Below are 16,987 nucleotides of genomic sequence, written 5' to 3'. Positions count from 1 at the left end.
CCCAGTTTTAGTATCTGTGACAGTTCATTTTTTAAATGTTCAATTACACAAAAGAAAACATACTTCATGTTTTAAAAGAACAAAAACCCTCACACACAACAGCATATGTACTAGGAACTAAGATTTTTAATATCTTCTTGAAGCATCCAAGCTCTTCTGGAAAAGTCAGAATAAAGGCAACAAATGTTGATAATTTGTTCAACAGAGCATTTGTTGATTTGGTATACAATAGTCTGTCAAAATGGAACAGTGTTTTTCTCTAATTTATTATTTAAAACAGTTTAATAAAAAAAAGCAATGCACATTTGTCTTTATCTACTTTCTATTATTAACCTGCCTAATTTTCAAATAAATATAATTAAGCAGAAAAATGACATCACAGCAGTTTATTTTCATTTTTTTAATTGAAAGCCACAGAATCTTATACAGTTACTTGTCAGATATAACACAAATCACTAAAATAAAATATTGGCTTCAATAGACCTGTACATCTGAAATAGTTTTAAACTTTATTTTAGTTGGATTCTTTATGATGTCCAGGAAGAGCTTAACACACACAGTACCCAAAACTGTCCTTTACACATGAGCTACCATAGAAAAGACAAATGTAGCTGTTTCTCCAGTAAAGCCAAGTTTGGCATCCACTTACATTTCCCTTCAACTTAAATAATTATACCTTTTAAACATGTTGACAATAATATGAAAACATCACTCAAAAAAACCCTAATAGACCATGGGATTAAAATAATTTAAACCATCCTTCCATCATGAGGTAAGTACATGCATGGTCAGAATGGGGGATAGGGAGATTTACTAACAACTTATAAGTAGTAACTATGCTTTTCTTTTTACTAAAAAGATTTCCAACCCACTAGAAAATATTAACATCTGCACATATTCCAAGAGAGGAAAACATAAATTCTTTACTCTGAATTTTCTGAGGAGTCGAGTTTAAGTGTTACAGTGTTGAAGCCCCGTGTTATAGTGTATACATGTCATGAACTGTCGTCAGTAAATGTGTACACCATGCAGGAGGCTGGACCCTGAGTAAAAATGACTGCCAGTTGAAACTCTCTGACAGCTGGAATAGCCAAGGCTTACAATTCAATGTTAAGCTTTTTGTTCTGCTATAGTGAGATGCAATCCTTCAATATTCTAACACTTAGGTAAAGCCTGCTACCCCCCCAAAAAATCAGGTGATAAAGAAAAAGTGAGAATGAATTTAAAAAATAAAGGTTTAATTCTGCTTTGGAATAAGATATGATCTTGACAGGATTCCTAAAAATTATATCACTTTCTCATTCCTTTCTAGATCCTGGGTTTGAGAGATGGACAAAAACTTAAAACCTAAAGACAGTCTTTCAGATTGACCTTCTTGACATCAATAGAAAACTCTTCTCAGCATAGTCTCTTCATTACCAAAAGCAAAAAAGAAAAAAAGAAAAAATAGATTATAAAATTGATGCCCCAAATGATATGGATCCAAACACATATACACACACACATACAATATGCTTCAACAATCACAACACTATAACTTCAACTGCCAATGAATCTAATATCTCTATTAATATAAGACAAGAAGATATTTTATACTTAATCCAAAAGTCTAAATTCCTTCCTCATTGCTAAACACAGGCTTACCACCAACTCCACCATACTAACAAATGTACCTTAAGTAGTTCAAAACTGAAATCCAAAACGTAATATATGCTCAGAGAGCAAAAACTCCTAGAGCAAAATAAGGGCTCACACTACTAAGTCTGGTCTTGGAGCACATCTTCTAACAGACTCAGTCAAGATGAACAAAGTTCATCAAGAAATGGCTAGGAAGGGGAGCAATCAGTACAAAGTAAAATATAACAGGCTCTGTACTTAAGTGTTTTGACCTGGTCAAAAACTAATATACAGTGTTGATGCACTGTAAAATTAATCTAGAATCTAATAATTGAAATTCAGTTCTCTTTTTAGTCTAAAAAAATTGAAAGAAAAAAATTCACTGCTTTTCCATTAAGCAGGTACTTTGTGCTAGGGAGCATGTTTAATTTCTATGGTCTCAGAAAAAGAACAGATGTACCTAATGTGTAAACACAAACAGTAAGTTACAAATTGCCCCTTAGTATGAAAGGCAAGAATTAGCATCAGTACTCAAAAGTGTTTTAAAAAGAGCGTAACTTACTTTTACTGTCCCAGGCTAACTGGGCTCTGTCTGGTGCTTCTTTGTCTGCACATGGCCACCCACAGCCTGTCTTCTAATTAAATGAATGCTCTAGAAGCAGAACAAGCAAACAAGTTGCCTCCATCTGCGTACAGCTCTTCAGGATACATTTCCCTTGGTCAGAAGGTGGAAATTCTTGGGAGAGGTGATTTTCTCTGCCTCTTCACAAGAAGAACATGGATACTTGGCTGGATGCAACTCCATGAAGTGTAACTGTGTGTGTACACCTCAAAAAATAAAACAAAAAATGCAGAGAAACATAAAGACTCTATAAATAGCTGGAATACACAGAAATACTGAAGCACCACTGGAAATACTGCTAAACAGACAGCAAAACAGGGTCTTTGAATAAAATAATCAATGGTACCAAGCTGAAAAAAAAAAGAGCATCTAAAATCAAAACTCAAATTTCATGCAGTGAAAACATTTTAAGTAAAAAAAGAAAAAAGGTAAAACTCTTTGCTTCACATACATAAAAACAGGACCTCTTCCCATTACGGAGAATAAAAGATATTACCCACAGAAGAGAAAAATGAGATCTAAATTAGACTCATCAGTCACATTTTGGTTAATGGGCACTTGTGAGCTAAACACATCAAGCTGTCCTTTTCCATTGTGTTCAGCCCCATGGGGGGAGGGGGGAGGGGGGGAAGAAGGAAACAAGGAACCACCGAAATACTCAGCTACCCTTTGATTATGAAAAAATGATTTCTGCAAAAGAAAAAAAAAGTGCAGACAATGTGGATATTCATTAATTTAAGTAGTTTTTTAACCTCCCAAATAAACAGAAATAACTATAAAGCAGATGCCCCTACTTTCTACAGTAGAAACCAAACACTTAATTGGGCTAAGGAACAGGTAGTGGTTAAGAATTTACTCACAACGAAATCCCACAAATGAACTTGCTACAGCTTTGTTGAAAGAAAGGAAGTCATATCAGCCCTTCCCAATGTTCCCTTCCAACCTAGATATGCCCACATATGCTAGCAACAAACCACATCATCTCCATGACCACTAAGCAGTTCAAGGACTAGCAGGCCTTAAGTGCTCTCTCTCTCCCCCTCTGAGACACACAAACAATTCCAGCCAGAAGTATATAACCAAGGAAAAAGGGTGTAGCCTAATCCTGCTCTTGCACAGAGGCACCTGGCTATGGTCCACCAACAACTGACTTCTCAGCAGTGATGACATTCTGAAGATTCCTACCTTTAACAGAAACAGAAATGCATGCAGCGCTGGCTCTGGATATAAGAGACACAGAAAAATGTGTAACAACATTACTTATAATAATATAAATATATAATAGTGCAATACCTAAATTTTTCTCTTATACCCCAAACTATCAGCTATCTGGATAAATAGTTACTTCTTAGAGGATTTTCCTAAGGTTTATAAGTAAGCATTACATTGAATTACATAGAGATCCAAAGACAAAGTATTGCTATTAGAAGACATATAAAAACTGATGCCAAATAGAATCTGCTCATTAAATGCTAAAGATTTTGTATAATAAACTAGTTTTAACCATGAATTACTCTCTCCCCTGACTATAAGGAGCCTTTAAGGATGAATCAAGTCAACAAAAGAACTATAGGCTCCACTTACAATGACATAAATTCAACAAAATATATTTTAATAAAGGAGACTGTGCAATTTGCCTTTCACTATATGAAATATAAAATCTATACCTATCACTATTTTTAATAGACTGTTCTATCTACCAAAATAACCAGTTTTCAAAATGAATTAACCAAAATCTCCCAAAGGCTAGCTACATCAAGATCTTTGAAATCGCAGCCAAATTTATCCACTTTCTAACACAAGACTACAAACAATCTCTAAAAGTTTGTCATCCATATTTAATCTATTATTCCTTATTAGAACTTTTTAACCAGGTCTTAGTACTTTTTTAAAAAAAATCAATATGCAAAGGGAACTTCAGTAATTATTTCACAAATGCTAGTCCATTTTCTATCAGAATCTTTGAAACACTTTCTACTGTAGCAGTGGCATCAGGCCTCACCCAGATCTATATCCAATTTCCTCAAAGAAGAAATTCATATCAGAAGTTCTACCATGTAAAATGGCCAAAATGACCTTTAGAATTTAAAACTCACTGTCATTACCTGAACCAAAACTATTTCAAAAAGCAGTCATCAAAGCAACTGTCTTCCAAATGCAGAGCCCTAGTTATGAAGATCAAATTGTTTCACAATATTTATCTTCTCTGTGAATGAAATCAGAGTTGTACTGGTCAATGGATATAAGTCACCTTCCCATCAGTTAGTCATAATCTCAAAAAAGCTATAAATAGCTAAATGAAACAATGGGACCAAATCAACTTAATAAATTATTAAAATATGATCTACTGATATAAACTGACCTTTCTATTTCCTTTCTCACATTTTGAAGAGAAACAAAACGCACTTTGGGGTCATACTTTCATTTCCACACTGCAAAACACCTCTCCTACAAGAGTGGTCATTTTCCATCCAAAACCCTGAAGGGAGAAGCTGTCAGTTTAATAGGCAGGACTTACACACTCGGCCCTACCTCCCTTATTTAAATGAAAGAAACACCCACTCTGGTGTCCAGAAGTGGTAGACTTAGGAAAACACCACTTTGTCTGTATTGGTAGATGAGACATATAAAACTATACAAGGTTTCCAAGAAAAGCTAAACAATGAAGTGTCCAGGTGGAGTATATTAAGTATATAGGCCACCTAGGTACATCATTTTTGGTTGTATGTCATGTATATATAAATAAACTTACTTTTCTTTCACTTTGTCTCTTCCTCCTCTATGACACAAGTTTAGAATAGTGAACTTTTTATTATTTCAGTAAGTGCATATTTTCATATTTTTCAAAATACAAGGCCCTTCTAGCCAACGGGGACCATTAAACCATTTCAGTCATTTCAATTCAGTTAGTAAAGTTCAAGGAATTCAAACCGACTTTTGTTATCTATCTAAGTAATAATGTAACAGGCAAGTTTTAAAAGTAGTTTTGTTTTAGCCAAAAAGGTATATCTCGAAGTTGAAAAGAAATGGTATGATGGCTCATATCTAATCAATATGTAGAACAACACCTGAACAGATTGAATTAGGATACTACTGAATAGACTGATCAAAACTAAGATAAACAGTTATTCTGAATAAATAGAACAGTATAAATCAGACTCGGTGGGACTTCAGTGAATTAAAAGGACTCAATATTGTTGCTTATATTTCCTGAAGTACAGAAATATTAGACCTCTGATTTTCATATATCTTCCATTGACCCAACTATTATAATATTTCAAGCAAACTCTTTATTTGAAAACCTCACACTGTTATCATGCAAGGTGACTGAACTGCAGAGGGCACTATAAGCATGACTTCCAACATAATTCTTAAGATACATAAATATTCTTCCAGGGTATCCTTAGCCTTTAAGCTACTAAAATATATTTCAATCAAAAATTCCACATAAAAATGAAATTTTAAAGATAATTCCATTGAAATTCTTCCTCAAATGTAATAATTAAAGGGGGAAAGTATACTACCTTCACTCAGGACAGTATTCCATGCTACCATTACCCATATAACAATCAAAATAATAAGAACACATTTGTTTAAAAACAAAATCCTTCATATTCACAGTCAAAAACTACAGGTCATAATTCAAATTAATAAATTCACTTACATGTAACACATTATAATGGTATTTTAAGTATAAATAAGCAAACTTTAAAAACAGGATTGGATACATCACTGGGGAAAAATATAATAAAATATTCAACTTGATATAAGTATGATTTGGGGAGATTAAAAGTTATTCTAAAATGAAAAGAAAAGGAAAAACTTAATTTTACTTAATTTTGTATTCATAATTGTCATAGTATATCCCCCAGCTAAGTATTAACCTTCTTTCCCCAGACCCACAGTGACTCCTTGCACTGGTATGTCAGGTAATCTCAGGACATCATTTTCTGCACAAAGGAAAGTAATTTGCAATTAACAAACTGAATTAAATTAGTTGAAAGCTTTCCTTATGTGTATGTCCCGAGTAAAGGTACAATTTGGTGCTAAGTATACATTAATCTTTCTTGCATTTCTTTTCTCCTTTTATCCATAATATATAATTAACCTTTTTGACATTATAAAACTTGTCATTACTAGTTACCATAAGTAGTCAACCTCATATATATATAAATTCCAAAGTACCTCATAATATTAATAATTGCTAACAGTTATGAAGTGCTTACCATGTACCACACACTGTTCTAAGGAACTGTTATTTTAACTCAGTTAATCTTCACAACTCTGTAAAGCAGGCATTATTATCCAAATATTATGAATGGAAAAACTGGATCAAGGAGACACTATGAGGTGCCCAGGGGCACATGACTAATGACTGGTGTCAGTCACAACAGGAGGGGACCACATAATCTCAAATCAGATACACCTGAGATCAAACTCCAATAGAACTGATCCTTAACTAAGACCAAGCTGAAAGTATTAACAGGAGAGATTAAAATCTATAAAGCATGATCAAAAGTACAGCTCCACAATGAAGCAGGGGAATAAACAAAAAGCAGCTATGATTTTTGGCAAAATCCTGGGCAATTTTCACAGAGAAAAGCAAGGCCTGGCATGACAGGGTAGGTACCCTGATAAGAGAACCTAAACACAAGGGCAACAATCCCATCAATTTGGGAAATTCTATTCTAACTACCCCATTTTCCCTCAAACTCAGCATTATTTTATCTTCTTTTCTTAATTTGATTCCCCAAATAGTCTTCTCAACCAAAAAAACTATTTGTTCACTATAATCTTCTAAACTGACCTCACACATATCTGCCTTCTCTAAGTTTGAGCAGAAGTCAGTCTTCTGAGGCATCCATATCCCCTGGACAAAACTCATCACCAAAGTTCCACACTAAGAGAACTAAGAGACCCTCACCCTGAAGTACAAAGAATTACTACAAACTTGAGCACCTCCCCACTGAATCCTCACTGTCTGCAGTTCACTGCAGACCAACTGAACAACCACAATGGACAAGACATGCTTCACAGAGCATAGCTTCAGAATTTATATCAAACTATTAAGTGTTAAGGAAACTTTACCTTCCACTTTAGAAATATCTAAACAGTTGGAACTTTTTGTTTTCCAAACATATATTCCTTTGGGGAGTGTTAATTTCAGGAATTTTCTACTAAAAATATGAAGGAAATTAAGTATCCAGTAATGTTAAGTAACCAGTAACTTTATATTCACGAGGTCTCACAAAACAGGGGGGAAAAGGAATTTAACCAGTTTTTTGTATTACTCAGAGAACTCTCCAATAAAAACAACCTAACAATGTCACAGGCTTCTTCACAACTTTGTTAATATTGTTGTTAAACACTGGTCCCATAATTGGGGGTTGACTAACTTAATAGTGTCATGACATTAAGAATAACAAACATATTCACAAATATTTTAAATAAAACACAGAGAAAAGAAATACCTCAAGTTCCACCAGAGCTGCAGTCACTGCATCTGTCGCAAGAGCGCCAGACTGTAGCTTTTCAATTGCCTATGAAACCAAGGGGAAAGATTATTCATTGTAAAACCACAACTGCTCAAACATACACAAGAACTTTCCAAAGACTTAAAACAAGTGTAAAAGGCACTTGGAATTAATAAAAATTGATCGCTATTGCCATTCTATACTTCAAGATATAAAGTATTTAGATTCAAAACAATCATTTAAAACGATGTATTTACATTCAGAATAATTTATGACACAGTTCCCTTAATATTATTCAAATTAAGGCAATGTAAAAAAATCTAGCCACTAAATGCAAGCACTAAGAATTTTATTAAGCGAAAAGATTTCATTCATCACAAAGCAACTCAAATAGCCATAGACATTATATGAATTCAGTTTGGTTTAAATATCCTGACAATTCATATTTTAGATAGATAATTAAATCTGAGACTAAGCTAAGTTCTCTTCCCACTGTTACTATTTCTCCCCACCCCTAACTATAAAAAAGTAGTGATGCCCAATCACAGAGGCATTTCAGAATCCTTAGACGGAAACATACATTTAACAAAAGCATTTTTGATACTATAATAGATTTTATAGTGAGATAAACAAATCACACTCTTTTGTAATATAAACTACAGAGAGTAAAAGTCTATAAAAATCACCCTGCTTCTTGAGTATAATTTAAGACATGAAAGAAAGAAGGAAGATGATTTCTAAGTGAACTATGAAAGCTCCAAATTAGTCAATAAAGAGAAGCTCAAAAAGATAATTCTATTAAACTTTTAAGAAGCACATTCATTGTATAAATTGAGGAGGGTTAATTACATACTCTAAATGAATTAGGTTTCTAGGACTATAGTAGTTCTATATAAGCAAAACATTCTTTCAGATAATGAAAAGATTTCACACTTTAAAAATAAGATAAAAAGTATAAAAGAGCTTAGAGAACTTTTAACTTTATTATAAATTATTTTAAATATCCCTATAAAAAATATTCTTATTTATTTTTTATGGGATTTCATTCATAAAAAAAATTTGGATTTTTTTTAAAAAGATTTTATTTATTTATTTTTAGAGAGGGAAGGGAGGGAGATAGAGAGAGAGAGAGAGAAACATCAATGTGCAGTTGCTGGGGGTTATGGCCTGCAACCCAGGAATGTACCCTGGCTGGGAATCGAACCTGGGACACTTTGGTTCCCAGCCCGCGCTCAATCCACTGAGCTACACCAGCCAGGGCAAAAAATTTGGATTTTTAATAAAATACAATCTTTCTTTTATAAGTATTAAACATAAATCAAAAAGGCTGAGAGACTCAATTACATAATATACAATATCCAATTAACATTCTATTTAAATAAAAGTAAATGAAAGGTTTGCCTACAAAAGTTATATAGTCAGGATCAAAATAAAAACAAACAATATTTGTTCTGATTCCATTCTTGATTCCACATTAAGTATTCAAAAATTTAACAAACCTCAAGACCGAGGAGAAAAAAAGCACAACTGAGTACAAGGGCAAAGCTAACTTCAGGAATGACAATGAATTTCTATGCTACAAACTATGTAATGAAAACAGAAGGAAAATATACAGTGATAATCTCCTAAAGAAAAGCACCCATTTCATTTGTTAGTTTTTTTTCTTCCTCACTGAAAGACACACTGACTGCCTTTGAGCTATTTCCTACAGAGCTCAACGCCTTTGCAAAGATTAAAAGATATATGATTATGTACCCATGATCCCAAAAATACAGACTTTAATCTGGGAAAGATCTAAGCAGGATTTGAAGATTAAAAAAAAACACAAAACAAAACAAAAAGACCTCACAAACATAAGCAAAATTATTTTATGGCCCAAGCTAAAGATCATCTTATAATAAAACCTTAAAATTTTGAATTTCAAGGTAAAGCTGCTTTATGGTCAAAACTGAAATGTTTGTATCATACCTTCTGACAAGCTCGTTTACATACAAGTTTATATTCCTTGGCTTTGGATTCAGAATGATAACCTGCACCTGTAGTGAAACAAACCAATTATTAATATTCATTAAAATGTCAGGGACCTTGCTTATATAAATAGTTCATACAATCTGATGCTCCCTAGTGACAATAAAACTACTGTCTTAACTGTGTAGAGTTTTAAAAATCTAGTAACTTCTTTTCTCTACCATATGCCTTGTTAATTCCATGCCTTATCTTCTTTTTCAAAAGCTACTTTCCTGGAAGCGGCACTAGAAATAGCACATGTCCCCAAAGAAGCTTCACCAAGGTCATCTTTCCTCCTTTGGAAAAACCTCTCTCCAAAGATAGGAGTTTTTTGGTGTGGAGTTGATAACACAGGCAGTGTCAGGGAAAAAGAGTCCCTTCAAATTCTTCTCTGTTGACCTTCAGAAAACACACTGCCATTTGGGAATTCAAAATTCTTAAAACTAACATCACAAAACTAGCTAGTTTCTAAATAACATTTAAAGTTGAGGGGTGTTAAACCCCACCTATCCACAACCACCACCAATATTATCACTCCTACCCAAACCTTTACATCCTCTTACTCCTAGAATTTAAACTCAGAGTGTCTCTGAAAAGTTAGTGATTGTAGCCCTGGCTGGTGTAGCTCAGTGGATTGGGCGCAGGCTGCAAACCAAAGCATCGTAGATTCGATTCCCAGTCAGGGCACATGCCTGGGTTGCGGGCCAGGTCCCCAGCGGGGGCCACGTGAGAGGAAACCACACACATTGATGTTTCTCTCTCTCTTTCTCCCTCCCTTCCCCTCTCTAAAAATAAATAAATAAATAATCTTTAAAAAATAGTTAGTGATTGTATATGCATGACTGCCTATTAGAAATTCTGTTGGTCCCTGGCTCTTAATCAAATACCCAGCAACTTCCTCAAGAGAATGGCTCTGAAATGTATTTCCCTAAACAGGTTAATACTTGCTTAGGTACAGATTGGAGAATGATCTAAATAAGAAAGAAACCAAGAGTCCTTAAACTTATGTGATAATTAGGCTTCTAATCAAAGTTTTGAACCCCATCCCACCCCCACCCCACCTTATCCCCACCCAAGCCCCAAAGCCGCACAGGAGAACAAGGAAAGGAAGGTTAAGAACTACAATTCTAAGCCTCATGGCTTCTCTTGTGAGGCTGAAGACTGACACAAACGAAACTCTCCTTTCTCAAGGCAGAGAAGGAACTGGCCAAGAAGCTGTGGTTAAGGGACTCAAGAGCACAGGAAAGATGCCCAAGCAACAGGAATCCATAATACACCCAAATTCTAATCCCGTTTCTCAGAAGAACTTCATAGAAATTGTGCCAATATTTAACAGGCCTCTCTTTATGGTCCTTTAATAGATCTGATTTCAGGTCTGTCATCTTAGATCTTAAGCCCCAATCTTTCACATTTCCCAAAGAATGGGACACTATTGCAAAATAGATCATTTTAGTGTATGGATAACAGCATTAATAGCATTAACACATAAATCCTTCTCTTAGAATAGGGAAAAAAAGTCTCAATATGTCTCCAGTAATTCCTCTATTTAACAAGGGAAAAGTAGGCTTAGGATATATGCCACTGATATTCAACAGTCTCTAACTAAAATTTAATTACAATCTTTTTTTTACACTGGTTTAAAGTTATTTTCTCTTCACCCAAGTGATACTGGCATTCCATTTTAGAAAAGAAAAGTTTCATTTTTAAAACTTTAGGATAACAAAGTGTTTCATTTTTTAACATTAGGTATGATAGGGAAATTCAAGAGTTAAAAGATTTCAGCCTTAGTTGATAGGCTTCAGTGATTAATGCACATGGAAAGCTGTTATTCCAGGAACTAGAATACATGACCACATGATTCCAGGAAGTCAACCACCTGGAGTCAACAAGCAATTCAACCTTTGTTGTCCAGGGGGTCTGCAAGCAACAGAGATGGTATCTGAGCCACTGTGTTCCAGTGAGGGAACTCCATAATGTAAAGAATTGCTGAACAGATGAGAAGTAGAAGGAAAATTACCACCAACTGCAACTCTTACCCAATTAACCATTTTTCCAAACCCCTTACCTACCCTTCTTATAAAAAAATAGGCTTGAGATGAGATGTTAAGACAGTTTTTGAGGGTACATAACCCACCATCTTCTCAGATTACTGGCCATCTGAATAAAGCACCCATAAAGATTTAATCCTTATCTCTGTGTATTGGTTATACTAGGGACAGGCAGCACAAACACCGACTCTTCTGGTGTCATGAAAACAATAGAAGTAGTAGACAGATCTGGCAAAAATCTAGAATCTAAAGAATCTACTACTCAAATAACTAAAATTTGGGTAAATCTCTAGTATGAAAAAAATAATTAAAATCTCTACACTGAATGAGAAATTGAAATTTTGTCTCTTGGTTGTACAAGACAGATATTTCTGCATAATCAATCATCCTATCTGAACTTCTAATAATTTAGAAGAGCAGGTCACCCTTAATTCACACAATCCTGCCATAACTCAAGATTTTCTCCAGTTACCAGCTGGTCCCCAGCACCAACTTTATCTAGGAGCCATTACCATTAAGTTTGTATTTGAGAAAGGATGGATACCATCATGATAGTCACAAAAACCAGCACTTTCCTAACTAATCTAAAGCTCTATCTTAATATTTGTTATAAATACCAGACTTCCTCATACAATTTTCAAACACTGAAATAAAATAACTCACTGGGCTATGAAAGATGTACCTTCAACATGGTGTACCAAAAGAACACTGGCCTTGGAGTATGAAGGCAGGAGGTTCTAGTCCCAGAATTATTTCTATAAAATTACTTCATTTCTTTGTAAAATCATTTGAAAGAAAATGAAATTAAATCTCTTTGTGTTTTTGTTTTTGTTTTTTTCAATTCTTGTGGATTAGATTCTATAACACTTCCCAAGATGTCAGGTCTAAATACAGTCAAAGGTTAATGAACCACCAAGTAAGACACCAGTTTGACAACAAACATTTCCCCATAGCAAAGCTAATCTTGCTTCCACAATGCTTGGATGAATGAGGAAAGCAAAAAGGGGACCCAGTCATTCCTTCTTCTTCAGGGAAATCATAAACTTTAAAATCTGAATACTACACAGGCAAATAAAAATGACTAAAGAAAAAAAAAAGGCCTGCTGAAAAGACCTGGGTGGAGGTGCAGAACTCTGAACCTAAGACCCTTCAATGACGAGGAACCCAAGGGTTAAACTTCACAGTAATCTGTCCTTGTGGTCCTCTCAAGTAGATAGAGATCATAGGCTGATATACGTATATTGCTAAGAGCACTAGACTGGAACTTAAGGGCCCACTTAAAGGTTTCTCAACTTGGCTGTAGCAGGAACTAGCCAAGTGCCTAAAGCCATTCAATCTCTCTGGTTTTAAGATCCCTCACATACCATATTAAGAAGGCAAACTAGCTCTAACACTGTGTAAATATACTCTCAGATAGCCATAGTCAAATATGGGGGTCAATAAAACTTTTTCAGGATCATTATTTTTAAAACTACAAACCAGAGTTTAAAAAAAGTACTTTGTCTGGTTTAAACACTATCTAAATACATCTATTATATAGAGTAAAAGTAAGGGATAGGGTAGAGGAGTGAAGAAGACATAGGGAGAGTTGTCATTACAAGATCTTCCTAGTTGGTATTAGGAGAGGCCTTCACTATATCGAAGTCAATCTCTTTTTATTCCAATTCCTCTCTGGTACTGTGTTCTTCCAGAGGTGAAATTCAATTTCCAGTGTACTTTAAGGCAAGAAAAAAATCAACATTATTTTCATCTTCCGACTCAATCACTTAAGAGTTTACCTGCATGCACCAACACAAAGCCCCCTCGCTTCTCTTTATGGGACTGCTTTGTTTCCAGTTCTTTGGCTGTTATTTTAACAGCCGAAACCTGAGATGATCTGGAAGGCAGCCCTTCTCCAGAACTCATCCCCTTCTCCATGGTCATTCTCCAAGTTTACCATCTTCTATTGGAAAAAGAGCATACTTCCATCCAAAAGTAATTGCAGAAGAATTACCCTAAAGGAAAACAGACAAAGATGGTATGCATTCCTTTCCACTAGCACACACATAACTTATACAAATTAGTACAAAGATAACTTACCAAAAAAAATAATAATTTTAAGTTATTTAACTGGGTAATACAAAGAATATAAAAAGGTTAGAATTTAAATCTCTGTCCACTGACAGTACTTGTCTGAAGTCATATAAACAAAAGAACTGTTATAAAAAGACTTCATACTGAGTCCAAAGATATTTTATCCTTCATTGTATCTACATTAAAGAAAAACTCAATATAAGTTAAATATTTCTACTCCCTCCAAACCAAATGGTAATAATCTGTGGGACATTTTAGAATCATAAGCTGCGCTGGCAACGTCACCAAGCCTTGGTATAAAGCCTAGGTTGCTGCTTTTTTAAGACTTTATTTATTTATTTTTAGAAAGAAGGGTAGGGAGGGAGAAAGAGGAGAGCAACATGTATCAGTTGCCTCTGGCAAACCCCCCACTGGGGATCTGGCCCACAACCCAGGCATATGCCCTGACAAGGAATTGAACCAGCAGCTTTTCAGTTAGCAGGCCAGCACTAAATCCACTGAGCCATAACAGCCAGGGCTGCTGCTTACTTTTTTTTCAGCTTTATTGAGATATAATTGACATGTAACATTATGTAAGTTTGAAGTGTACAATGTGATGATTTGGCATTCATATATACTGCAAAATGATTACAGTAAGGTTAGTTTACACATTCATCACCTCAACTTAATTACAATTTTTTAATGTCATGAAAACTTGTGAGATCTATAGATTTCTGCTTAACAAAGCAACATATATACATTCACACTGTCTGTGAAGAACCTCTTAAGAAAAACAGTCTAATACTCCACAGCTCAACCATAAAACACAAATGCTGGCAAAATTATATGACTAAACCAAGAAATTAAAGTAACAGTTGTGCAATACCTGTTAATTTTTATGAAAACATTATTTCCAAGTTTCTCAACAGATAAGTAATAATAATGAGACATAAAATTTAATAAAATAAATTACCAGCAACTTATACCATAAAGTTTCTATTTTTCTCACAAGCTTACAAGTTTCTAGCAATCTTGGCTTAATAACAATAACAATAGCAGAACACATTAAGGAAAAATGGATTATTTAAAAACTCAACACATGTTTGAAAATAATTTGAGAGTAAGGTGGTTGAAACTACTTAAACTTATACTTGTACTGTTACGTAAAATCTTTACCTTATTCTAAAGTGACAAATGGGGAGCAACACAAGGCTTTCTTTTCTAATATGAAACACAAATAATAACATAAAGAGTGACTTAGGTAATTCGTCCAAAAAAGCAGTGTTACTCAAAATGTGGTCTGCATACCAGTGTTTGTTACCAGTCTGAAATAATTATTTATTAATATCAATTGCTTTTATGCATATTTTCAATAAATAATGTAGAGCTTTGTATTTCTGTTCAATTTCCTCATGTTTTACTTATACCATTACTTTTTAATTTAACAATTTTATCTGATAAATCTAATAAAACCTGAACTTTTACTTTTATCTTTCATTCACACTTCCATATTTTTTGTTTGGGTTTTGCTTTGGTTTTGTTTTTGATTGTTTTTGTTCAGTTCATGGTCAGCAATAAACTGAAAATTATTTGAAGCTGGTCCTTTACACCAGAGATGGTCTGAGAAGCACTGTAATATATTTAACTTCCTCTAATTCTTGGTTTAAAAGAGTCCATTTAATTTTATTATATAACATTTATTTTAAAGGGCAAATGGTATATGCTGTTGTATTAAAATGTTTACATATATTCATAAACACAGGGAGAAATTTTTTGATTACAAAAGAGTGCTGAGCTGATTAAATAAACAGTGAATTTAAATGCCAGTTTTTGTTTTTGTTTTGTGGTGGTGCCTGTCTTTCTAAGGATGAATTTTCTTCCAAAAACTTCACAAGGATCTGCATCAATTACCTTTTATAACTTTGATTATTTCTCGAGAGAGGTTTCTATTTTTCATGTGTCAGTTGAATTTAAATGATTACGGTTCATCTGCCAGCCTCTACAGGCCATGTAGGATCCAGCCATGAAATGAGCTTGGACCTGCTAGTTTCCACAAAAATATGTTGAATAAAAACTCAGGTATTGGAAAATTAAGAGCTTCAGTTAAAATAAAAAACATATCCAAGTACTATGGGTTATTAAACTCCAGGCAACTCTGTTTTCAGATGCATTTTTAATCAATAAATTAGAACATCATTTTATAATGATCAAAGCTTGCTATAATACTTTTAAAAATACATATATGAAAGATTTTAAAATACTACTTCTCCAGTTGCCTTAAAAAAATAAAATCCAGAAGATGAATTAATGTTATTTCTTTAGCAACCTACCATCCCTTGGAGACTATCTGAAATATATTTATCTTGCCATGTCATCTCAATAAACTTCAAAAATGCTGGCCCCAAAGTTCTGCTGGACTGGAAAAGAACTCAAGTAGCCTCAAGTACAGCTCTGGCCTCCAACTCTCAATGGTTACCAGAATGTTTTTAGTTCAACTAGAAATGAAGCAATTTCTACTCCAACATCAGTTTTTGTTCAACTCAAAACCCATTAAAGGTCTGACCTACCTAATAAATAAAGAGTTCCAACAAAAAACTAAAAAAGACAAAAAAGGCCTAATGGGCAAATCCCAGTTCACAGAAAAATTACAGAACAGATTAAACAGATCAGAAGATACTAAATCTCGCTCAAAAGAAAGATGCAAAATAAAACACTGAAATACTTTTAACTTGGATTGGTAAACATCTAAAAGTAAAGTAACAAAAAAACAGTAAGATAAAATTCATGTTTTGAGGATATGAGAAACAGGAATTCTCATACATTGCTAGTGGTAGTATAAAATAATACAACTCAACAATGGCAACTGGCAAAATCCAACAAAATCACAAACACAAGGAGGAGAGTCTATAACAGGAAAGCTATAAATCAACCATATATCTGGACAAAACTGGTTAAAAAGCAGCCACTGGAAAAAAATGAGAACATTCTTAATATATAAATATGGAATGACATCTTGAAGATATTTTGTAAGTAAAAAACACATAATACAGAATTATATGCAGGACCTAAAAAAAAAAAAGAATAATAAAAAAAAGAAAGAAACCCATAGTTGAAGGGAGGGGGAAAAACTAATACATATAAATATATGTGCAAAGTACAAATCTGGA

The 16,987-nt window shown here is 34.0% G+C and overlaps 1 protein-coding gene across 8 annotated transcripts in view; it reads right to left on the bottom strand.

The window, feature by feature from the left end:
• The window catches only part of TASP1 (taspase 1), a 307,997-nt gene that overhangs the window by 284,183 nt on the left and 6,827 nt on the right, over window positions 1–16,987 (bottom strand). For 6 of the 8 annotated variants that reach the window (XR_004899340.1, XM_028523961.2, XM_036009562.1 and 3 more), the window contains exons 2-4: window positions 13,547–13,762; window positions 9,682–9,749; window positions 7,711–7,779 (exon numbers count right to left, since the gene is read on the bottom strand). Coding sequence is in view for 5 of the 8 variants with exons in the window: in XM_028523961.2 (XP_028379762.1) it covers window positions 7,711–7,779; window positions 9,682–9,749; window positions 13,547–13,691 (282 nt within the window). In the remaining 3 variants the exon portion in view is untranslated. Of the gene's footprint in view, window positions 1–2,179; window positions 2,446–7,710; window positions 7,780–9,681; window positions 9,750–13,546; window positions 13,763–16,987 lie in introns of all 8 variants that reach the window. The other 2 variants (XM_028523962.2, XM_028523963.2) reach the window with 2 other exon arrangements.

This window comes from Phyllostomus discolor, chromosome 9 (genome assembly GCF_004126475.2).
Source record: "Phyllostomus discolor isolate MPI-MPIP mPhyDis1 chromosome 9, mPhyDis1.pri.v3, whole genome shotgun sequence".
Classification (NCBI taxonomy): domain Eukaryota; kingdom Metazoa; phylum Chordata; class Mammalia; order Chiroptera; family Phyllostomidae; genus Phyllostomus; species Phyllostomus discolor.
The sequence above is the reverse complement of the archived record's forward strand: the minus strand, read 5'-3'. Positions and strand labels throughout refer to the sequence as shown.